This window comes from Marmota monax, unplaced genomic scaffold (assembly GCF_021218885.2).
Source record: "Marmota monax isolate L192 unplaced genomic scaffold, Marmota_monax_Labrador192_F-V1.1 WCK01_AAM20220418_F8-fsc00326, whole genome shotgun sequence".
NCBI lineage: Eukaryota > Metazoa > Chordata > Mammalia > Rodentia > Sciuridae > Marmota > Marmota monax.
This window is the reverse complement of record NW_026693533.1, coordinates 888,038-914,863: the sequence shown is the minus strand read 5'-3', so window position 1 is coordinate 914,863 and position 26,826 is coordinate 888,038. Positions and strand designations below refer to the sequence as shown.

Here is a 26,826-nt window from a genome sequence, read left to right as displayed (position 1 = left end):
CTTAAATAATATTGGCCAATGATAAGACACCCTTATTAATATGAGGAGGAAGAAGTACTAAAGTAGAATTTTCTAAGGGTTAAAAAGTTTGTGCTTCATACATTTATTTTATTCTACTCATCAGTCAGTGAGGAGAACAGTAATATAGTCAAGCTGGTCCACAGAACATTTGTTAAGCTATTTATTTCTGGGAATTGTTAGAGTAAGTTTGTTGAGTCAGCCCTTCCTCCTGGTACCTGCCTGCCCCTGTCCTACAGGACCATAACCCAAAACCGTTGTAGTTATTCCCTTTATTGGGCAGAAAAGTTTTTCATATCTGTTAGATAGAACTGCACATTAATGTCTACCCCTTCACAGTGGTAAAATACCACAGAAAATACAAAGTCAAGCTCTTTTCACTATCGTGAAAGAGCATGTAGTAATTGCTTTTGCCTTTTCCAAGTTTTGAATAATTTTTCTGACAGAATGGACAGGAGTTTATTTCTAGCCTAACATTTCGGTATTTTAAATTTATCATTGTCTACTTTCTCAGACAGTTTGGGGAAATAGTATTGGGATAGTTCCATGAGGAAACTTAGTTAACTATTCAAAATGATGAGAATCTGTTAAACTTATAGACTACTGCTCTATTTTTTGCCTTACATGAATGCACACATATAAATGACTTAACATTTAGATTTCACATTACTTAGTGAAAAATATAGGAAATCTATTATTTATTCATATTTAATTTTTTATAAAATACAACTGATTTTATTTTATTTATTGTTATTTATGATTGCCTATAAAAACTAAAGATTCATTGTTAGGAGATTAGTAAGTAAATGGTGAATTTAAATCTAGAAGAATAGCATGTAGTCATTAAAAATGATGCTATAAGTCTCATGTATTTTTGACTAAAATAATTAGCAACAGACATAATATACCTCAATTTATATCAATGTATAAATAATTGAAAGGCCACCAAAAATGTGTTAACATAGCAAAACTAAATTTATTCAAACTTTTGCACTTTTTGAGTAAGCTTTAAAAATGGTTTGAAAGAGAAATATTAGAAATGAGATATTAGTCATTGGGGTCAAGTATTAAGGGGGAATCTTTCAAGGTAGAAAACTGATTCTGAATGACCAAAATTCTTTTTTTAAAAAATCTCATATATTTTTATTCATGAATGATACTTTTATAGAAGGGTGGGATTTGTTCTTATATATTCTCACATGCACACAATATAAATTTACAATTGGGATAATATTATTTCCCAGTATTTCTGGTTCCTCTATTCTTCTGATATCCCTTGGGTTTTCATGAAATTCCTCCTTCCCTTCACTTTCTTTCTTCTTTGCCACATATAAGGGAAAACACATGACCCTTGACCTTTTGAATTTGACTTGTTTCACTTAACGTAATATTTTCAAGTTACATCCATTTTCCTGGACATGGCATAATTTCATTCTTCTTTATGGATGAATAAAACTCCATTGTGAATATATACCACATTTTCTTTATCTATGGATACCTAGGCTGGTTCATAGTTTGGCTGTTGTGAATTGTGCTGCTGTATACATGGTTAAGCATGTACTACTGTAGTATGATGACTTTAATTCTTTATGATAAATCCTGAGGAGTGGTATAGCAGGGACATAGTGGTTCTATGCCTAGTCTTTTGAGGAAATTCCATATTGATTTCCGTAGTGATTGTACTAATTTACACTACCTCCAATAGTGTAAAAGTGTTCCTTCTTCTCCATATCCTCTCTGGTATTTATTATTGTTTATGTTCTTGATATCTGCCATTCTGACTGGAGCAAGATGAAATCTCAGTGTAGGTTTCATTTGAATTTTTCTAATTGCTAATTATCTTGGACATTTTTTTCATATATTTGTTAGCTGTATGTATTTCTTCTTTTCAGAAGTGCCTATTTATTTCATTTTCCCATTGATTAATTGGTTATTTGGTATAAGTTTTTAATAATTTTTCTGTGCATTCTGTATATGAATTCTCTGTCAGAAGAGTAGCTAGCAAAGGTTTTCTTCCATTATGTAGATTCTATCTTCCCAATACTAATTGTTTCCTTTGCTATGTGGAAACTTTTTAATTTGATGCCATCCCATTTATTGACTCTTGGTAGTATTTTCTGACCTTTAGGTGTCCTGTTAAAGTCTTTGCCTGTGCCTACATGTTGAAGTAGTGCTTACATTTTCTTCTAGAAGTTGCATAATTTGTGGTCTAAATCCTATATCTTTGATCCATTTTGAGTTGATTTTTGTCCAGGGTGAGAGATAAGGGTTTTGTCTCATTCTTCTATGTATGGATAACTAGTTTTCCTGGCAGTTGAACAGGCTGTCTTTTCTCCAATGTATGCTTTTAGCACCTGTGTCAACTATCAGATGACAATTCCTACATGTTCTGTTCTGTACAATTGATTGGTATATCTGTTTTTATGTCATTAAGATGCAGTTTTTGTTACTATTCCATTTTTGGCTTAAAATTACTTTGGCTGTTTTGGGTCTTTTTTTTTTACAAATGAATTTGAGGATTAATTTCTCTAGTTTTGTGAAGAATGTCTTTGGCATTTTGATGGTGATTGTGTTGAATATGTATATTGTTTTTGGTAGTATGACCATTTAAACAATATTAATTCTGCCTATCTATGAACATGGGAGGTCTTTCCTCATGTGTCTTCTTGAACTTCTTTATCAATGTTCTATAGTTTTCATGATAGAGGTCTTTCACCTCTTTGGTTATATTTATTCCTATGTGTTTTGGCTATTGTGAATGTGATTGTTTTCCCTGATTTAATTCTCAGCAGATTCATAACTGGTATATAGGAAACTTATTGATTTTTAATGTTGATTTTGTAATCTATTATTTTGGTGAAATTGTTCATTAGCTCTAGCAATCTCTGGGTGGAGATTTTTGAAACTTTTTTTGGGATACCTGGGTTTGAACTCTGAGACACTCAACCACTGAGCCACATTCCCAGCCCTTTTTGTATTTTATTTAGAGACAGGGTCTCACTCAGTTGCTTAGTGCTTTGCTATTGCTGAGGCTGGCTTTGAACTGGTGATCTTCCTGTCTAAGCATTTGGATCCACTGGGATTACAGGTGTAAGTGCTACCAGGCCCAGCTCGAAACTTCTAAATATAGGATTATATCATCTGCCAACAATGATAATTTAACTTCTTTCTTTCCTAATTTTATTCCTTTTATTTTCTTCTCTTATCTAATTTCTTCGGCTGGATTTTCTAGTACTATATTAAATAGGAGTAGTGATAGTGGATAGCATTGTCTTGTTCCAAATTTTAAAGGAGGAAATGCTTTCATTTTTTTTTTTTTTTACTCCATTCACTATGATGTTGGCTTTGGGTTTCTGAATGTTCAAAATTCTTGATAAATAATTCAGAATTAGTGGAGACTTAAAAATGTGAATTTGAATTCTTAGAGAGTAAGCTGTTGTTTGGTGTCTTTTTGCCAGGCCAACAGACTACATATGCTCCTAACTTTGTGATAGGGTTAATTCTTAACAAACCCATCATAAGTGGAAAATATTGTAAATAAAAATTCCTTAAATATTCCATATATTCTGAACATTATAGCTTGCTAAAACTGTACATTGGAGAGAATCAGGTATATGTTCTCACGATTGTATGGCTGTCTGAAAGCTATTGCTTGCTGCTATTGCCTAGCATTAAGAAAGAGTATCTTACTGTGTATCACTAGTCGGGGAAAATATGAAAATTCTAAATTCAAAGTAGTGTTTGTACTGTATGAGTATCACTCTTATACAACAGAAAAGCCAAGAAATAGCAAAAAGAATCATTAAATTGAAATATTGTTAAGTTGAGGAGCTCTGTATTGCCTCCAATAAATATATCTTTAGAAATTTTCAGAAATAAATAGTGAAGTTCTTTATTGCTTTGTATCTTTATTTTTCCTAAGTAACTGTTTCTTGGAGGAATCAATCACACTAAATTAAAATAGCTGAGCCATTGTTTTTCTTTTTCTAACTACAAGTGTTTATTTATTCTACATATATTGAATTGTGTTTTCTTTGTCTAAAATCCCAAATGAATGTGCTTGTTGGGAGGGGTGTCTTAAAATCTTATGTTATTGGTGGGAAGTGTTAACTAAAAATGAAAAGTGCTTGCTGCATTACATATTATTGTGTTTGTGTCATCTCTAGTTTCATACTAACAACTAGTATCTGTTGAACATGTCCTGACTTTGTGAGACCAAATAGTTTCCTCTGTGCAAACACATTTCTTCCCAAACTTGGTTTTGTTTTTTTACTTGCCATTTCCTAGTAATCTTGCACTGTCCATGATTTACTATGTTTTCCTTCAAGGTTTCAAATTGATTGGTGCAATGCAAATCCTCCTTGATTTATTATGGAGTTATATCCAAATAAAAGTTAGTTTATTTATTCAATAAATAAATTGAAGTTGTTATTAGGAAAAAAATGTATTTAATATACCTAGCCTACCAAGCATAGCTTACTCTATACTATACAAAATGTGCTTAGGACATATTATCAGCCTAAATTTTTACAAAATAATCTAACACAAAGCTATTTTTATAACAAAGTCTGTCAAATATCTTATGTAATTTATTGAATACTTGTATTCACCAAACCTGGGAATATAGAACACTGCAGAGTGTGGGTTGTTTACCAGTCTGATGGCATGGCTGACTAGGAACTGTGGCTCAGTGCAACTGCCCAGTGTCTTGAGAGTATTTTAGCAATCCTGGGAAAAGAGCAACACTGAACATTTGAGGTATGGTTTTTATTGAATTTGTATGACTTTCATGTCATTGCTAAGTTATAAAAATGGTGAATTGAACCATGATAAATTGAGAACTGTCTGCATTGCAATCAGAGTTAGAGACTATATAGCATCTTTTGCATTCGTTTGTTCTCCTAGAAAAAAGAGAGTTTATTTGTAGTCCTTATGAAATTTGACCCAGAGGCTATTCGGTTTATGGTGGGGTTATGGCTGCTTATACTTATATTATATATGCCCACAGTCTTTGTGAGTAACAGCTTCATATTTCAAATACATGTATGTTCATATATGCATATATATATTGTGTGTATATATTTTACTTTTGGAGGCTTCTCTGTGTGTATGTGTGTGTATACATGTATGTAGTTATGATATGTTATATATATAAAACGTGATACCTTGATATATATTATATATGTATATGAATATATATATGCAGGTATATATGGAATTAGAAGAGGAGTGAGAGGGAAGGAGTGGAATTGATCTTGAAGCATCTAATTGTTTTCCCCTGAAGAGGTGGTGATATCAAACTCAATTTCATGCAAGCCTAAATGCTATCTATTGTGGCTGCCCTTTATTATATGAATACTTAATAGAATATAAGCGAATAAATGTTCTATGAAATTTTCCTTTTGTCTTCTCTTTTATAATGGCCTGTCCAAGGCCTGCCTCCCTTATACAGTTGGGCAGGGGGCATGAACAGGCAGAATTGATTTACAATTTAATGATGACAAAATGTAACTTTATAGTTATTCTATCTTTTTAAAAAATATAATCTTCTGCTTCTTGTGCTTAGATTTAAGTCAAATTAGAGTTCTTCAAATTTAGTTATTTTAAATGAAATAAGAAAATACAGGGTGTAGGTCCAATCCAGCAAATGAACATTTGACACGAGGACATGAGTTTTCAAACTGAAGAGAGGCCTGAATACAGAAGTACTCTTGGGTCGATTTGTAATGTGTTTGCCATGGAAACCACAGATTATGGATTTCCAGCTACTTGCAAGCCATGATTTCCAAGGACTGACAGTAGAATAAATGAAGTTATTGATGGGTTGTCAGCATTATTTGTAATGAAAATAAACTGATTCAGTTTAGGACCCCAGATCCACTTCTTATACCAATGCATCATAGCATATTTTATACATATGTAAACATAAAATATTATATATTTATATGTATACACATGCACACACAGATAGTCTCTGTCTTATAGGGGCTTAACAATTTTTCTACTTTGTAATAAAGTGAAAGCAATACAAATTCAGTAGAAACCATCCCTCAAAATTTGAATTTTGATCTTTACTCGGGCTAGCAATCTGCAGTATGACACTCTTTTGTGATTCTGGGCAGTGACAGTAAGCCTCTTTGAGTCAACTCTGTGATCACAATGGTAGGAAACCAATACTCCATAGTGTACTGTGTTGCCAACATTTTGGGGATACAAGAATTCAATAAATTATTATAAAAGAGGCTTTGTGTTAGATTGATTTTGTCGTATTAGAGGCTTGTGTGAGAATTCTGAGCATGGTTCTAATATGCTGGGCTAAGCTACGATATTTAGTAGATATGTATATCAAATGCAATTTTGACATGATACATTCAATTTACAAAGAATGTAAATAATCATGATGTAATCCCATCTTAAATTGATGAGTATCTATGTGTATAACATACAAATATGTGCAACATATACGTGTGTGTATAACTGTTACTTTACCCAAAATAACATTATTATAAATTTTGTTTTAAAATATGCGGAGAATGCTATTGGATGCCACCAGTATTAATTTCTGTTTTCTTATAAAACATTACTGATTAAAGTAGTTGAAAAGTCAATTTTGGGTAATTGTGAAAAGAATTTGATGTTATAAAGAAGGTGGAAAATGCCTTAGGAAGGACTCCCAAATCTTTGGAGTGAGGTTATTTGAGTATACTTAGTAAAGGTTTGAAGCCAGGTAGAAACAAACTGAAACGACTTGAGCACCAAGTGGGGGAACTAGTAATTAAAATTTTAAATTTTTCATTTAAAAATGAAAGATGCATAGCAAGCTTGTTTTTAATTTATTTTTACAAGCTTTCATTTGGATGATTGTTCTGTTAAAAAAATTAGCTATCAGAAGTTATGAATGAATATTTGAAAGTGAATAAGAATCTGTTAAGTAATCAAACTTAATGAAGAGGCAAGAGGCAAGACACTAATGAAAGACCCATGTCCTGACTCTGCCCCCATGCTAACTGAATGAATTTAGGCATCTCACCAAAATTACTTGAGTCAAAGTTTATTTTTCTATAAAATGAAGTGTCTATCTTACACAATTTATATGCATTATGAAAATCAAAAAAATTTTTTAAAATTTTATTCTTTTTAGTTATACCTTATAGTAGAAACCATTTTGATATATTTACTAAGCTTGAAATATATTTTATTCTAATTAGGATTCCCAGACTTGTGTGTGCACACAATAGTGAGATTCACTGTGGTGTTTTCATATATGTACATAGGACATTTATGTGAGATTAATTCCATGTCTTTTCCATTCCCATTCCTTCTCCCTTCCCTTCATTCTTCATTGTCTAATCCAATGAATTTCTATTCTTCACCTCCACACCCTTCTTGTGGGTTAGCATGCATATATCAGACAGACCTTTTGATCTTTTGGTTTTGTGAATTGGCTTATTTCACTTGGCATGATAGTCTTCAGATCCTTCCATTTACCAGTGAATGTCATAAAGTCATTCTTTTTTTTTTTTTTTTCTGGTAGTGGGTATTGACCTCAGGGTCACTTGGCCACTGAACTACATTCCTAACCCTATTTTGTGTATATTTAGAGATGGGTCTCACTAAATTGCTTAGCACTTCACTTTTTGCTGAGACTGGCTTTGAACTTGCAGTGCTCCTGCCTCATCCTCCTGAGCAGCTGGGATTACAGGCTTGCGCCACTGTGCCTAATGTAAAGGCATGAGTAATATTCCATTGTGAGTGTGTGTGTGTGTGTGTGTGTGTGTGTATGGGCATATAGGTTGATTCCATAGCTTAGCTACTGTGAATTGAGCTGCTATAAACATTGATGTGGCTGCCTCACTGTAGTATGCTGATTTTAACTCCTTTGTACATATACCAAGGAGCGGGATAACTGATCAAATGGTGGTTTCATCACTGGTTTTTTTTTTTTTGAGTATTTTTGAGTTTTTTGTTTTTTGAGTATTCTTCATACTGCTTGCTGTAGAGAGCGGTTGCACTAATTTGCATTCTCACCAACACTGTAAGAGTGTATGTTTATCTCCATATCCTCATTAACATTTATTATATTCTTGATAATTGCTATAGAGGTAGTAGCGAGGTAAAATCTCAGTGTAGTTTTAAATTTGAATTTTTCTAATTGCTAGAAATGTTGAACATATTTTTTCATATATTTGTTAACCATTCATATTTCTTCTTTTGAGAAGTATCTCTTTAGTTCCTTTGCCCATTTATTTTTTTTATTTTCTTATTTATTTTCTTTATTTTTATTTTTCTATTTTATTTTATTTTTTTATTGGTTGTTCAAGACATTACAAAGCTCGTGATATATCATCTTTCATACATTTGACTCAATTGGGTCCTTTGCCAATTTATTGATTGGATTATTTGTTTTCTTTGATGTTAAGCTTTTTGAGTTCTTTCTATATTTGGGAAATTAACTGCTTATCTGAAGTTTGGAAGTGTGGGTAACCAAGATTTTGTACCATTCTTTAGACTCTGTCTTCATGCTTTTTATTGTTTTCTTTGAAGTGAAGAAGTTTTCTAGTTTGATACCAACCCATTTATTGATTTTTAAATTTTTCTTCTTGAACTTTAGGAGTCTTGTTAAGGAAGTTGGGCCTACATTTTCTTCTAGTAGTTTCAGGTCTTAATGGTTTGTACTAAAGAAAGAATTAGAGACCACACTCTCATTTCTTCAAGTATCTCATTTGATAACATTTTTTTAAAATAATGCATTATAGTTATACACAATATTTGGGTTCATTTTAACATAATTATACATGTGTGAGATACAATTTGTTCCAATTCAGTCCTCAGTACTAACCCTTTTCCTCCTCTTTTCCCACTCTCTCTTCCCCTTCTACTCAGCTCGTCTTCCTTCTATTTATTTATAGTTTTTTTTAAAATTAGTGATTTATAGATATACATAAAAGTGAAATTCATATATGTGGACAGGATAGTTTTTTTTTTAAAACCAGTGATCTTTAATACCTATTAGGTTTCAGGTAATACGTTTGATGCTAAAGATTTGTGTGAAAAATGTCAATATGGTACTTATAGAGCTTATGTTCTCAAGAATTGGTATAAATGAGAATTTCTAGTGTTGCCATCAGAAAATGACTTATTAGCTTCCAGGGCAACAAAGAACCATAAACTAGGTATCTGAAAATAATAGAAATGCATTGATTCACATTTCTGGAAGACAGAAATGTGAACTTTAGTTGATGTCAGGCTCATACTTCTTAGTAAACCTTTTCCAGTTTCTGGGAGTTCTGAGCATTCCTGGAATTGTAGCATTATAACTCCAGTTCCAGCCTCCATCTTCATATGGCTGACTTTCCTTTGCATCTGTTTCTGTGCCCCAGTTTTTTTGATCTTATATATAAGTCATATTTGGTTGAGGACCTACTCTACTCCAGTATTATCTCATTCTAATTTCACTAATTATATCTGCAATGACTCTATTTCCAAACAAGGTCACACTTCAGCATATCCCTTTGGAGGACACAACTCAACCTCCCCTGAAAGTCTTTAGAGAGGATAGAGATAAACTTAATGTGTAAAGGTGCAATTTTTACTATTGTTTACCCAACTCAGGGCTTACTAGTGGCAAGAACAGAGTGAGCCAAACCTGTCTATAGTATACAGAGCAATTTTTAAATATTTTCTGTTTGGAATCAGCACTAAGTATGGAGTTAAGAGAATGCTACAACCTAAATATAGAGAAGTGACTGAAAGAAAAAGGCCTCAGCAATAAGATTTATACTGGAAGATATGTATATAAATATGCCATCCAATGGAAAACCGCTGACAGAGAGGGGTTAATGTGCATCTGTTGAACTGTCTGCTTAGCTTGGAGAGTCCAGGCAGGTAAGGTCTTGTTTGCAATGAATACAGTAATGATGACTTTATGCATGGACTCCATAATTGATGTTGCAGAATCAGAGGGAGAGTAGAGATTTATAAAACCAAATGGCACCAAGGAGAAACAGGTAGATTCTTCCTTTGAAAGTAATCTGAATCTATTCTAAGATTCAAAAGAGCATATCTGCAAAGGTTTGGCATCCTAAACAGGTTTCAAGGGCTTACCACTAAAAAAATAGGAATATAACATTTCTGAAAGAACAGTATATTGACAACCTGGATCAGAATTAGTTTTTGTGTTGTTAAAATGATGAGACCTATTTTAAACTTATGAAATACGAAATTTTAAAGTGAAACAGTTAAATTATAGTTAATACGGTGCTGGGTGACATTTATACTAAATTCAAGTTGCAGAGCAACAGAATGAGAGGTGAAAGGAAAAATATAGTTCCCAAATAAAATGAACATCAAGAGACACTTATATTGTTAGGGAACTTTGATTATAATTATACCAAAAAAGTCTGTTGAAATTATACCAATTTTTAAAAAAATATTTGAGAGTTGTTTTGTGGCATATAATATGGTCTATTTTGGGGGAGATTCCATGAGCCACTGAGAAGAATGTATATTCCCCTATCGTTGGATAAAACAATGCTTGTTAAGACCATTTGCTTTATAATATTTTTTCAGATCCAAAGAGTCTTTACCGAGTTTCCAGCTGAATGACCTCTCTTTTAGATAAGAGAGGTGTGTTGAAATAATCCAGTATTATTTTGCTAGTGTCTCTCTGCCACTTTAATTCAAATAATGTCTCTTGTATATGGTTAATTACACTCACATTTGGGGCATAAATATTTATTATCATTATATCTTCTTGTTGGATTGGTTCCTTTACCAGTATGTAGTTACTTTCTTTATTTCTTTTGATTAATGTTGGCTTGGATTCTGCTTTGTCACATATAAGATTAGCTACTCTTGCTTGTATTGGGGCTCCATTCACATGGTATATCAATTTCCATCCTTTCATTTTAGGCCTTTGGCTGTGTTGAATCTCCTGCCATATATAGTTGGGTTTTGTTTTTTTAATTCATCCTGCCTGCTTATGTGTTTTAGTTGGAAAGTTGAGACTACTTACATTTGCTGTCATTATAGAGAGATCTGTATTATTTTCTGACATTTTGATTTATTTGTAATGCTTAATTTGGTCTGTTTCTCATTTGTTTAGCTACTCCTTAAATGAGATTTGTTCCTATGTGATCTTTAAGGATTTTTAATTTTTTTTCTGTGTGGAATATTTCTTTAAGAGAGTCCTATAGTACCAGGTTAGTCAAAAATTTAGTATGTTTACTGTAATTAAAGTTTTTCCAAAAAAAAACTCAGGAGAGTTTTTTAGTTTATCGTCAAGATACAAAAATAGTTAAAGTTGATGGCACATCAATCTTTAGTTATGATTGTAGAAAAAAAAACTTCTTAAATGTATAGGAAAATGAATCCAGCAGAAAATGAATATTATTGTAGAAACAACTTATTCTTAGGGGGAAAAAAACCCACATGATAGAAGAACTTTTAGAATAATTCATCAAATCAGAAGAAACGCCATAATGCATCATCAACTTGAAAGATTCAAGGAAGATTTTTCATCACAATAAATATGAATCTGTATCTGATATAAATTTTAGTAAAATATAAATACATATTATGGTCTTAGTGTCAGCAAAGTAATTACCTGTAAGACAAGAGACATCCTTTTTGAAGAAAGGCACACCGTAATTATTGTTTTTTCTAAATTACTTTTCCACTTGATAAGATTAAAAAATATAATAGAAATAGAAGTAGTGGAGAATATTTCCAGATGACATAACTGTCTGCCTGAAAACTCAAATGATTAACATGAAAAAAAATGTCATTACCAATAAGGGAGTTTCCCATAATTGTTTTTGACAATATCATTAAAAAGTTAAAAATCAGAACAAAGTGTTGAAAAAAATAATAAAGTGTCCAGAATTAAGTGTCAGAGTGAATGTATAGGATCTATTTAAATAAACAATAAATATTAGTGACTTGCATAAAATAACAATATTTAACAGTGAGAACATATTTGAATAGAAGCTACCACCTAATAATGATTATAATTCTAATTTATTTTTTATAAAATACAGTCACGTTATTGTGTTAGGATAAATTTTACAAAATGATCCTAAATTTTGATTTTTCTATAAACACGTAAAAAAAAAGGAAATTTTAAGAAGCAATGGGATATATTTGTCTTAGTGTATTATTCAAAACTCTGTGGTTTTGGTGAAGGTTTCCAAGGAGTATACTAACAAAATCTACTAGATGAAACTAAATTTAGAAAAATGTTAGATGGAGGAATGGAGGCCAAGTGAGGTAGGAAGAGAGGAAAGCAAAGAAGGAAGGAAGGAGGAAACTAAAGGCATCTTTATATCAGGAAGAGGATATACCAAGAATATTTACAATAACTTAAAATTCTGGAAAAATTTGGGAAGGGTAATCACTAAACTATATTAAGTCCTTGAGTACTGTATAACTCTGTAGTGATAGAGAGGGTCCCCAAAGTGTATACCATCACTGTCATGCCTTGGTTGTGGAAGGAGTTGTCACTAGATCAGATAAAACAAAGTTCTACTCTGTGTTACTGATAGCAAGCCTAAAGGATGTTTATCTTGTCCTAACATAATGAACCAAAAATTTTCTGGTTTTGGTTTTTAGCTTTCAAGATCATTTGTATATTTTTATGCCTTAATATCCTCTATGCTCCACAGTGAAAATATTGGCTTAGAGAGATCAGTAGATTAGCTAAACATTTCACTTCACATAATTAATAATCAGATGGGAATTCAGAATTTATTTAAGGAGAGACCCTCATACCATGCAAAATTGCCTTCTCATGAAAAATTCTAGTAGCTTGCAAGCTGTTATCTGGTCTTTGGCACATTTATGTGTATTAGAGATCTCTCCACTTCACAATGATGGTCATTTCAAAATTGAGTAATTATCATTCATAATTCTCATATTCTCTAGTATCAGTTCAGTGATGTATGACATCATGAGTCATTCCATTTTAATAATGGATGTCACCTCAATATTTAAAAACAACCATTGTGTAACCCTTAACTCTATCTATTCAGTCTTTCTAGTTCCTTCCATTTTTTCTTATGTAATATATTTTCAGATCCCTCTTTTTGTTTAATGTTTTAGATGATCTCATTTTTAGTTACAAAAATGCTTCTCTGTATGTAGCTGGTACTGAACTCCATCCAGATACTGAGAAGTGGATGGATGCATACTCTTACAAATTTGATGATTCTAGGAAGCAAATCTGCATGGCCTTTGCTAAATTACTTGTGTAATAGCCATATGTCCTCTCAAATTTGCTTTTGTATCCATAACAAATTTTAGCTAATTTAGCTTGATATTACTATTACAGTATCTTTATTTAAAATGAACTGACTTTTCATTTGATAAACAAGGAAAACAGATCCAGTGTTGCATTTCCAGATATTAATGGGGATTTGTGTCTGTTTGTGTGTACAGGGGATTTCGAAGTATGTGTGAGCATTTAGGTTTACAGGGCTGTGAGCATGTATATAGGCTTGCATTTAGAACTGATTTGCTGGAAGATATTGAATTTTTTTAAATTTTTATTTTCTAAAGTAATGATCTAGTAAAGAAAAATTTGCTTTGTATTTTTTCCTATTTTACATATAAGGTGAAGAAAAAAGATAGTAAGAAAATGATGAAAGGCAATTGAAAATTATTTTTGGATACAATATTTAGGGAGAAGACAAAAAAATTAGAGGACATGCAAGTTTTTTAAAAGAAAGGTATGAACATGTTGCCACTGACAATATCATTAAAAATTTTAAAAAATCAGAACAAACGTGGTTTGTGATGGATAAAAAAGCTGTTTTCCTTTGTGACATGGAGGATTGCCATTTTTTAAAAAAATATTTCTTAGTTGTTGATGGATCTTTATTTTATTCATTTATTCATATGAGAATCAGTGCTTCACACACGTGAGGCAAGCGCTCTATCACTAAGCCAGGAACCCAGCCCTGGAGTGGTACTTTTCATGTGTTCATGAGGCTTCTTGAGCATATAGGATAATGGAGAAAATATAAGATATCATAGTAGACAAAAAGTTCTCTAATACATGAGCATCTTCATATGTCACTTCCCCCACCCCTGTTTTCTCTCACATATGACTTTTGCCTAAAACAACAACAACAACAAAATCCCCAAACCTCCCCAAGTCTGTCTACTGTATACAGATATCTAGTGTATATCTAGATAGTGTCTATCTTCAAAAGCTTATGATATTTGGAAAAATTAAATTAAATTTCTGTTGTTTGTGTAAATATTAAAATGCACTTTTAGAATCCTATAATAAATATGTTTGAGAGCAATTAAGAAAACTGAAGATCATTAACAATTCACCATGAACCAAATAGAACTTTAATTCTTTTTAAACTATTGGAATATAGTAATTATAGCATGTAACATGCTATAATGTTAGCAGTTTTCTACGATTTAGAGAGAGAGCAAAATCATTCATTAGAATTGTCTTAATTTTTAAGACTGTTTATACTATTTTATGGTGCATTAACTATGTGAAATTCTATTTATTACTTGAGTCATCTGCTTATATTCTATTTATGTTTCATATTCTACTTACCATTACCACTCCTTTGCAGATTCATATGTATTATGCATAATTATATTGCTGTAATAAATAATTATAGTTATGCATAACTGGGTTCATTTTGATAAAATTATTTATACATGGAATTTCGTTTACTCTATTGCAGTCTGTGGTGTCCCCTCTTTCCATCTGATCCATATGTATTGGAAGATGAACTTAAATAAATAAGAAACATGTTAAATAACGTCATGTCCCAAGTAAGTTTTTAGGTGAAGGGAAAGGCTTGTTAAAAATAGATTTATAGGCCCTCTGTTTTAAGATTTTGATTCAGTAGATCTAGGCTGGTCTTGCTGTGGATTTTTGAAATATCCAGTTAATTCTTATAGCAGGAGAAAGAAATTGAGAAAATAACTGTCACAAAATAATTCCCAAGACACATGTTAAAACTCTCTTTATTCTTGTTTTGAATCATCTATATCACTGGTTATACTTGTTGTTGGGAGTCGCCCCGCCTCTAAAGACTAACTTCCCCATCCCCCAAAAATATCTGTCCAATGGTGAGCCCTGCTGACTCACATAATCCTTACCCACCAGTCAGACTAGCCTTGCTGGCTCACATGATCCTTACCTACCAATAAGAAAGCACCCCATGCCAACTGTCAAACCATTAAACCGTTAAACTGTCATAACTGTCAAAACACCCCTGGCTCTATCAATGTGCAGAGCTGTTCCTCAATAAACGGGCACTTTTTTCTGACGACGAGGCTTGTTTGTTCTTTCACTTGTTAATACAGAAAATTGCATTTACTACATATTATATTTGAACTGACCTTACCTTTAAAATTAGAAAGTTAGTGATTTCTCTCTACAATATATCATGCTATATTTCATTCAGTTCTCATTTTCTGTGGCATGTAATTCAATCAATGAATATAAAGTATTCAATGACATAATTTTTTTTTTTTTTTGCCTTGTAGGTTATATTTAGGTCATAATACCTTCAGGTTAATAAGAGAATTGAAGAGTTCGTTTATATTTATTTTTGTTCATAAAAATAAAGGTGTAATTGAGCTTGCATAAATTTGTTTTTATTTTTTGTTTGCAGAGTACAAGTTGAATTCTATATGAACGAAAACACATTTAAAGAGAGATTAAAGTTATTTTTCATTAAAAACCAGAGATCAAGTAAGTCCTTCATGTCATTTCCCTCTCTGTTTGTAAAGGAATTACCTCAAAATTCTAACTGCAAAGTAGTTTGCAAAATGCTTTTCTGTACAGAATAGTGACATTGGTAATTTTGATTGGAAAATAGTAAAATTTTAGAAAAATGTAAATGCTTTATATATTAGTGTTATTTGTCTCCTGAGCACCTTTAATTGTCTAAATCCCACTTTACTAAATACACTTTTGCATAAACTATTTGGTTAGTGGAAACATTGAGAAAAATACTTTCAGTGAGAAATTCATACTTTTTTAATGTGAGGAATATCTAAAAGAGCTTGACAAGTCTCTGGAAATTGATCACAATGGGGAATAACTTTCTGAATTAATGAGAGAAGGGCTCAGTGTTTCCCAGTCAGGCTTAATAAGAAACATCTAAAGTTCTCCTACTGGAAAATTTGAATCAGCATGTATAGGGTGAATCTCAATGCTTAACATTCAATGATTCTTATCATCAGACAATTTGGGAAACACTAGAACTTTAACAGGACAGTCACTGCCCTCATGACCCAATTCAAGGTTGAAATATCAGTGATACTTCTTTGCTATTATACTGTGTACTTTTAGAAACCATTTGCCATAGCACAGGATTACTATTAAAATGTCAACAAGGAGATATCTGTATTTCATTGGTGTAGACTTGAAGCTCTTTGAATTTTGACTCCTCTTGAAGTATTCTAAATTAACTTGTGCCTTTGTAGATAGGATTCACAGAGACAGGCTTGACTTGTGGGGTGTTCTCAAATACTAACTACAGGGAATATTTAAATATTTAAGGCACACACTGGTCAGAGATTAGTAGATTAGTTTCAGGGTTAAGACTGTTAATAACTAATGTCTTTCTAACCTGCTTGTTTAGAATTATCAAGGAAGCGCCATTGATAGACATGACCTAAAAGGGCCACATCATGAGAATGGAAGGTTTCCTTAATTTCAGTACTAACAATCCTATCTCTCCTGACAAGAAAAATAGATGCATTGTTTGAATACTCTCCTTACTAAAGTGGAGAACCAGTTCTATAAAACAAATACAATTTCATTAAAAATTTAAAAGACTTTATAAAGAAGCCAACCCATCAAATGTATTCAGCATTTTAATAGGAAAATCTAGGAAAAATTACACAATTAAATATTAATCTTTTCACTCTTAGGAAATGCTACCGGTACATTCATGGCAGAATTAAAAAAAAAAAAATGAGTAACATTTTACTTCTATGTTTTATTAAGTAAAAATTTTAGAAAAGTCTTTCTCAAAATTTCTTTAAAAATGTGCAAATCAAATATCACCAAATAAGTGCATGAAAGGTAATCTTCCTAGTAATTAAGGTTTATTTTTACTTAGCTTAAACTTATTTGCGCATCTTCATCATCATGAAGTATTTTAGATTGTGTAACTGTGACCAAAACAGTTTAAGAGACATACACATGACAGTCATAATACTCACAAAAACTTACATATTTCATTGGCATTTAACCTGGTTAAAAATAAGATTCAATTCAAATGTGTGTATATGTGAATGAGACTGAGAGTGTGGCAAGAGAGAGAGCAAAGGAGAGGACATGCATATTTGTTTCTCATTATAAACTATTATGATTTCTCTCCATAAATATCATGTAACATCTACATATACAATTAATATACACTATAATATAATTATATAATGAATATTAAAAACAAAACATAAAGTTATATAAATATAATTTCAATTTCTGTATAATCCAGTCTACAAGCTGCTCTGAAGGTCCAAAGTTTATTATTCATCCTGTGAATATGTAAACAGCTTTATTTTCTAGCTAGCTAGACTTTATCCAAAAATTCATGTGTATGTAAAATGGTTAAACTTATAAGTGTACTCAAATACTCTGATTATCCAATAGATTTACTTTCAGTGAGTGATGTTCACTGTCACTTACAGTTCATGCATCCTGTCAAGTTCACTTTTTGTTTCAATACTCAACTAATTAAAATTCAGCTACCAAGAACTTCAGTGAATTCAGACAATTATAGTATTGTAGTTTCTAAATACAATCTAAGTGCTGTACTTAAAATTGATAACTTTGACAACCCTTTTTAGCCTTTTGTGAACAAGTTCATATTAAAATCAAATTTTTGTTGTTTGTTTAAAGGTCTAAGGATACGCCTGTTCAACTTTTCTCTCAAATTATTAAGCTGCTTATTATATATAATCCGAGTGCTACTAGAAAACCCTTCACAAGGAAATGAGTGGTAAGGTATTTTTGTCTGATCTTCAGTAGTATTCTTTTAATTATTTTCATTTGGATTACATTATGAAGGACATTATAGAGAATTCCTTTTTTTTTTTCAAGGATATTAAGTGTTTGTCACAATTGATCTGATTTTCAGGTGCTACATGAATATTGACTATAGATTCTTTGTAAAAATATCTTCTTTTTGTCTTTATCTATTTGTATAATGATAATGCCGAACTTTGATCCATGGAAATGTTATTGTAATAGAAGTGCCATAAATAATGGTTTAAAATGGCTCAATCTCTTAAAAAACCTTAATATCTTTGTGTTCTTGATTAGATGTACTCCCCCAAACTTTGCTCTCTGTAGGCTAGCTTTATAGATATTTTCACTTATATTGTAGCTGTTACCTTGAATAGAAATATTCTAGCATGTCAACTTACTTTTAATATACAATCCTGTGGCTTTTATTAAATTGTATTCTTTTATGGACCTCCTTTTTAGGGGCTGTCCTTTGCTGGAGGCAATAGAGAAGAGAACTGCATGTGTAATGATATGACTAATTTGTATCTCATCAGCTTCCTGTACCACTATGCAGTCTACTAAATGTACAACAATTTTCAAAATAGAAAATGTGAATTTGATGAGTTATTTTCATGACTTTTTTCTTTTCTCCTGTGAAAATTTGCCCTTAAAATATTAAAACATAAATTGGAAAAGTGGGTACATAATATTCTTTTAAGTTAGTTGAATATTCTTCAGCTTGTTTAGGCAGTGAATATGGCTTTGTATTTACTCAAAGGTTTGGAGATAGGTAATAAGTGAAGTTTTATCATGTAATAATCTATGTGATGTGATCATTCCTTGTTAAAAATATTATATATGTGTGTATGTATAGATAAAAATGTATATACATAATATAAAATATATAAAATATTATTAATAATATATTAATATATTAATATATATTTTAATATATATATTTTGGTACAGGGGATTGAACCCAGGGTTCTTTCTAGTTAAACTATATCCCCAGTCCTCTCTATTTTTTATTTTGAGATGATATCACTAATTTGATGAGGGTTTCACTAAGTTGCTGAGACTGCCCTTGAACTTGGGGTTCTCCTACCTCAGCCTCCCATGTTGCTGGGATTACAGGCTTGTGTCATTATTCCTGGCCTAAAATAATTTTTATGAAATACAGTTATGGATATTTCAACATATCTTCATTGATTAGTCAACATGTCTCAAATTACTTGAAATGAAGATGTTTTAGTCAACTTTTTCTGCTGTTGTGAGTAAAGGACCCACCAGCACAACTGTAGAGGAGGAAAGCTTTATTTAAGGTCTCATGGTTTCAGGGGTCTTAGTCCATAGAAGGCTGGCTCTATTTCTTGGGGCTTGAGGTGAGGCTTAATATTATGGTGGAAGAGTGTGGTAGAGGGAAGCAGATTAAATCGTGATTGGGGAGCAGAGAGAGTTTTCACTCTCCAGATACAAAATAAATACCCCAATGCCGTGCTCCAATTCCTACCCCCTCCAGCCACACCCTACCACTTCAATCACCACTGAGTTAATCCCTATCAGTGGATTATTTCACTGATTGGGTTAAGACTCTTATAACCCAATCATTTCTCCTCTGAACCTTCTTGCATTGTCTCATACATGAGCTTTTGGCAGACACTACATCTAAACCATAACAGAACACAAGAGAGGCACAGGAGCTTCAGTACCCCTAGGGATTTTTTAGTTTGTGGAAAGATTGCTTATTATGGAGTTTCTGAGATTTTCTGGCATTAGACTAGCTGCTGTAGTCTAAATAAACATTTCTTAATTTTATTTTTTGCCATCTTAAATATGAGGAAGCAGAGGTTCTCATCTTTGTGACTCTTTGTTTTGAGACTTTCAGAACTAATCGTGTTGTGCTTTGTATCTCTTTTAACTCATGACCACAGGAAGACAGTGTCTCCCAGTTCCAACTCCATATTCAAGTTCTCTACTTGGCTGTCTAAACGACTTCTCAGATTTACCATGTTCCAGTCAGCGTCCTCTGTGCTCTTCCACATTTCAAGGAATGGCATCTCCATCTTTCCTCCAACCTCATCCGACTCAACTTCCCTATTTCAGTTGATAAAACAGTTCCAATCTGACAGTTACTTGGCCCAAATGCTTTGGGGTTATCCTTACTTCTCTTTTTGTCACTAGCATGTGTAAACCCTTAGAAAATTGTGTCATTTATACCTTCAAGTTATAAACAGCATAAAATCACTTCTCAATGCCATCATCCTGGTGCAAGCCAGTCTCTTGCTTGGACTATTTCAGTAGCCTCTACTGCTAGTTCTGCTCTTTCTCCCTTTGGTTTATCCTTAATGTGGGAGTCACTGTGCATACAAAATAAAAATCCAGCTTCCAATGAGCTCTGCTTTGAATGGAAAAGTGCTTACCATGGCTATAATATTCCCTCTTTTCCTTGTAACTTCACCTCCAACTACTTATCCCCCACCCATTTTCTCAGTCCAGATTGACCTCCTTTTTCTTGGTGAATCATTGCCAGGTGCAGTGCCAGCTGGGGGCCTCCTCAGAGGGTTTCCCCTCTGTCTGGTTATTACCCATTACATAACATGAGGCACACTTCCTTGACTTCCTCTAATCTTTACTCAGAATCTCATTATGAATTCTACTTAAAACATTTATCCTAAAAGACCTCCTTGAATATTTTTTTCTTTTTGTCCCCACGGCTTTGTCTCTTACATATTACATGTTTACTTTGTTTTCTGTATATCCTGTGGGTATTAGAATGGATATTTCTTGATGGCATCGAAAATTGTGTGACTCCCCAGAGCCTGGCACAAAATGGCAGTAGTTATTTGTTAAATGAATGAGAGAGGAAATGAGTAAATGCAGTTCCTTTATAATGTAGCTTTTACTTACCTCTTTTTGCCAGACTTCTACTCTAGCCATGCTGATCTAACTTGAAGTCATTTTTCATACTTTGCTCTCTCTCATTTCTATGCTTCTTGGAAAGCTGTTTTCCAATCCTGACTCTCACAACTCACCCTTTTTAACTTGCTTGAGGGCTCCTCAATTTCAAGGTAATAACTTCTTGGATAACACTTAATCTGGAAATATTAGCAGGCATTGCACTCTGTAGCACAGTTTATTCTGGATTAAGGGTATCCTCTCAGTACTGTCTGAACATCACCCCATACTTCTCTCATAGTACCTAATACATTGACTTTAATTCTACCATTTGATTCTCTATCCTCTCCATATACTTACATGAAGGGCACAAACCATGTTGTATTTGCCTCTGTAGTTCATTCTTAACATGGTTTTTGGTGGATCACGGAATGTTGCTATATTAATGGAATTGTGCTCACCACCAGTTTTATTGATATTTTTGCTTGAGGACCAGTGCCTAGGGATATCAGTGCATATTTCATTTATTATATTTTTTGTCTATGTTTTTAAAAATGATGCCCCAAACAAATCCATCTATAAACATACCAGAAATTTATTTTTAAAACTTGATGATTTATAAATAAAATGTGCACTAGCGAGACATAAAAATTATAAATGATGCATGAAGAACCCTTCCAAGGGAAAAAAGGGCACACTAGTGGGTGATAGCAGAATAAAATTATATTATTTGAAAACATTAAGAGGAACAAAGTTTCCTACAATTAACTTCTATGTAATATTACTTAGAGTGTTCAGACATAATTATAGAGGATATACATTTGAAAAATCAGATTACTGTAATTAAAAAGCATAACCAACTAGCTCATGGCTCCATTTTGAATACAATGTTCTGTTTAGTTCCCAATGTCAATGCAGTCTTGGTTAATGAAAAACAGAAGTGGCCTTTATGGGCACAGGCTCTATTTTAAAATAATGAGGATAATTCAGCAAAGAGATTTATTTAATTAGAGTTTCTGACATGACAAAGCTGCAGATATTTTGTACTGCCTTGCTGCACTTTCAAATTACACCCAGGAATCAAAACTGATATGAAAATGTGGCACTATGCATCAACTGAAGAATACGAAATAATTTTACTGTTAATGCCTGGGCATTAATGACACTGGGCAAATGGAAGACTCTGATGTACTATGTGTGTAATGACACACATCTGTAGCGTGTAGTTTATGAAGTACATTGAGAGGTGAGATGGTATTGATCCCTGGCCTGCTGATGCTTATGTTTCTTCACTATGTGTCAAAACTCACATGTCTCTTTCCTATTAAAATTGTTGAGCTGCTTGTTTACAGCTTCAAGTGATAGAGGTCAAAGGTAGGAAGCCTGTGAATTTTTATATTTTATTTTATCATTTTGGGTCTTGAATTTGAAATCAGTGCCTAATCCAGTAACTGGTGTGTTCAGATGACATTCACAGTTTAAAGATAAGAAGTATTAAAAGATAAGAACTATTAAAAGAAGAAATAGAATTTTAAAGATAGTTTCTAAATATTTGATGAGGTTATAGGAATGATTATCATAATGTAAATGTTTTCTTTTTTCATAAATATTGATTACTGTAGAGACTCAGGTATCACAAGAATAATAACATATAACCTCAAAAATTTAGGATAATTTTTTTGTTTACCAAAGTCTAACACTGTCATTCCTGGTTAGTGTGGGCATTTTCTCCATAAGAATAATAATTCTCTCTCTCTCTCTCTCTCTCTCTCTCTCTCTCTCTTTCTCTTTCTCTCCCTCTCTCCCTCTCTCTCAAACACACACACACACACAGCATAACATGATCAATATAATACATATGCAAACCATTTGCATTTTTAAACTACATTTTGTATTAGGGCCTGTGTTCTTTGCATTCAGCTTTCAGAAGGAAGATAGCATGGTGGGGGCTTGGTGATATGCTTTCAAAATGCTTAGCAAATGACCAACATTTTTTTGACTTGAATTTTGTATTCAGATCGCATGTGAGAATCAGTCAGGTCAGCATACTTTGACACAAAGCCTGAGAAATGTAGTCTGGGTGAAGAGTGCCTTTTTGCACTCAACACTGTGTACCGAAGGAGGAGAATGAATGTTGGCAATGAATGAAAGCCACCTTTGCCACAGTCAGCATAAGTCAGATGAAAAGGCCCTTGATGTCCATTCTAATAGTCAGTATTTAGTTCTCTCCACACTTCATAATTGCTTTCTAATGTGGGGTTAAGTGTTTCTAGTGTTTTGAAAATTAAGGTACTGGAAAGTCTTTCTAATCTACTGACAGGACTTCTATTCTTCAGTGTTCTGGTCACCTTGATTTTTGACACATACTAAATTTTCCCTGATCTTCTTGAAATGTGGGCCTACTACTCTGCCTAGTGCTAGATCTCATTATTTGTTACTATTAGGAAAATTCTAGAATTTACTTTTCTAATTTAGGATATTATATTTTTTAATACAATATAAGCTTACATTAGTTTATTGGGAGAGCTCTCAAAATTATTTGAGTTCATTTTGAGTTTGTGAGCAATAAGTACTTTCATATGACTTATGCATCACATGTTGACCCCGTTACCATTACTTTTGTGTTTACCAAATGCTTTGGTCTTCTGCTAAATATATTCACCTCCTGGCTTCACCATAGCTGTTCAAACTGCTCTGACACTCTCTACATTTGTTTACCTGCCTTTAGGACAGGCCATAACATAGGGCTATGAAAGGTGGCTTGAGCTGCTTGTCACTAACTTTCACATTCAACTATTGCTGTCCCTCCATTGTGTGATATGATTCTTCAGGTTTCCTAATAATGCTTCATACATGAATTTCACCTATAAAGGCAATCTAATTCACAATAACTGAATGATTTTTTTTTTATTTGCTTTTGTGGTTTTGTTTGAATTATATAATTTTAAGTCTATGAAATTTGTTTTGTGTTTTAGATGTAATAGCTGATTCATGCTTACTACAATATGAACATAGACAACAAGGAAGTCAAAATTAGCTCAGATCACAACACCTAGAAATAAGTACTAGTATTTTAAAGACTAATCATTTGTAACTTCTCTCTATATGCACATACACACATAACATATAATGCTGAAGTGATAAGTAATATTTGTTCATCATTTTTATCTTAGTTGTGTTATTATTCTTATTATAATTGTTAATAATGATGCTACAGAGTCTGGGTGCTTTCCTGCTATAGATAATACTGCGATAAATATTACCTTCATGTGTTTCCTTTCCTCTTCATTCTTTTTGGTCAATGAGATTGAGCCTTCAATTTGAATTAGGTATGGCCTCAGTTTTGGTTTCACTCCTCTTGTTTTGGAGGTTGTCTAGAAATTATGGATCACATATTATTCATTCATGATAAATCCATTTTGTGAAGGAGAGTTTAGGCACTAGCATTTTACCAACATTTACAGAGTTCCTTCTACCCATTAATCAAATTTAACATTAATAAAATGAATGAAAAATATAACTTTTCATTGGAGACCTTACTTGCATTGAAATTTATATGTAAGAGAATTTTAATATTTTTATATATTATAAAACTATTTCCTACATGGTCTTGTCCCCCCAAAAAGATATATATATATATATATATATTTTAATATCCTATTTAAATTTCAATTTTCTATGATATTTCCATAGCCTACCCAAATAACACCCCAATTTAAAGAAAATGTCTTTAGTTAAATATAACTAGATGTTAGTCAATCCATGTTAATTACCAGTTTCCTTTTGAAAGTGCTCATGAACATATTTTAACAATACATTTAATAATTTTGCAGGGATTTGTATCTATTTAGTTATTTAGATGTTTCTGTAGCACATAATTTTTCTATCTACAAAAACAGGTATATCTTTCTTCACTCTGATATACTGTGTTTTTGTTTGATTCTCAAATGTTACTGAGAATATAAAATTGTTTTGGAAAGGACACTGAACTCATCAGCCATGTCTCTGTGTTTTTTGGCACCATCCATCATTTATATTGTCCTCTGTGTATACTCAGTAAAACATCAGGTTTATAACAGTGAGTAAAATAGACATTATTTTATATTATAGACCGTGTAATTTTGGAGAAAACTGACATTAAAGCAACAACTTATCAAATAAATTATAAGTTCCAACTGAAATGAATGAAAGGAGAGCTGTGGTGAATGACATGGCCTGAGATTACTTGACTACATGTATCAAGTGGAATCCTCAGAGGTTTCCCTAACAGAAGGTTCAGCTGATTGCTCTAGGATAAGGGAAGTGGATGTAAAAGGGCTTGTGGTAGGAAGGAGTGTGCCACACTTCAATGTCAAGTGTTTTGGACTTTATCCTAAGAAAAGTACAAACTAATCCATAGCACAAATTATGACCTAAAACTCATTTTGTAAAAAAACAAACCCAATTACTTGTACTTGTAATTCAGAATAAAAATTATAGAATGCAAAAAGAGGTGTGGGGACCTCATTATTTGGTTTTTGAGATAATTGAATTACAAAGGAAAAGTAGCTTAGATGAAGGTGGTTATAATAGTGGAGATAAGAAGTAGATGAATTCTATAGGTATTTGCAGCTGTTTGTTTGGTGGTAATAATTGAAAAGGCTTGGTGGAGTACGTATTTACAGATGCAGGAGAGGAAAGTGTCTAAGATGCCACACACAAGTTTTTGTGTAAGCAGACACTATGGACTTGGTTTCTGTTGCTAAAATGTGAAAAAGTGAGGGAGGACTAGTTCTTGGAAGAAAGGTCAGTGGTTTGAATTGGAGCAATTGAAGATGTCATTAGCCAGGTAGATGTGACATTTTGAAACATCAGAGTAATTTAGTCTAATGTGCTATGTAATGTCTTTAAATAGTTTTAAAGCTTTGCCATTCTTTTTTTTTTTTTGGTACCGGGGATTGAACCTGGGGGCATTTGACCACTGAGCCACATCCCCAGCCCATGCCATTCTTTTTAAAATAAATATTTTAAAAGAGTTTGTTGCTCTTTGTTATCACTTACTATATTATAAAAAGAAAATGACTAAAGCATTTGAAAATATGCTATACTTTATGGGACTCCTTTTAAATTTAGTAAGTGTAAAGAGTGGGTTTTGATTTATTTGTTGGGTTTTTTTTTTTTTTGGAGGATTTTTTTGCATCTTGGCAGGCAAGAAGTTGTAGAAATTTTTATGTTTTCCTGAGTAGATTATATTACTATAAATGATTTTCATTTGAATCAACTAAAATGGCGATTAATGGTCTAGTAAAAGTATCATGGTATTCTTTGCAGAGTGTAAGTATTTCTTAACAACAGAACAAATATTTTAAGAAAGATATTTAAGGGCTGGGGCTGTGGCTCAGCGGCAGAGCACTTGCCTAGCATGTGTGAGGTACTGGGTTTTATCCTCAGCACCACATAAAGAATAAACAAATAAAATGAAGGTATTGTACCCTTCTACAACTATAAAAAAAGTTTATTAAAAATTAGGAAAAACATTTAAAAAAAGATTATTTAAAGACAATGACTTCTTGTCTCACAAAATATTCTATGTTAACTCCAGTTGAAGATATTTTTATGATATGTTACATATTTTATAGAAACCCAATATTTTATAGCAGCATTACTATGCTATATATGTATATATATCTGCTATATATTCTGAAGTACTTACTTCATTCTGATTATTTTCATTATTTGATTTGATTTTATCCAGATATTAACATGTTTAAGAATAACAGAGTCTTAGGATTTATGGAATATCTTTAATTGACTTCTCAATGGAGAATCCAGTAAAAAAGGGTTTGAAACTTTTTATCTCTGCCTTATCATTTTTAAACTAATGGTTCATTTTATTTACATTTATTATTAATACTAACAAAAAGAAATTAAGAAGG

At 32.4% G+C, this 26,826-nt stretch overlaps 1 protein-coding gene across 7 annotated transcripts in view; it reads left to right on the top strand.

Moving 5' to 3' along the window:
* Positions 1–26,826, top strand: part of Kcnt2 (potassium sodium-activated channel subfamily T member 2) — a 387,627-nt gene that overhangs the window by 102,173 nt on the left and 258,628 nt on the right. For 6 of the 7 annotated variants that reach the window (XM_058583690.1, XM_058583689.1, XM_058583687.1 and 3 more), the window contains exons 2-3: positions 15,666–15,745; positions 17,909–18,008. In XM_058583690.1, the coding sequence (XP_058439673.1) occupies positions 15,666–15,745; positions 17,909–18,008 (180 nt within the window). Of the gene's footprint in view, positions 1–14,740; positions 14,818–15,665; positions 15,746–17,908; positions 18,009–26,826 lie in introns of those variants that run through there. The other variant, XM_058583688.1, reaches the window with a different exon arrangement.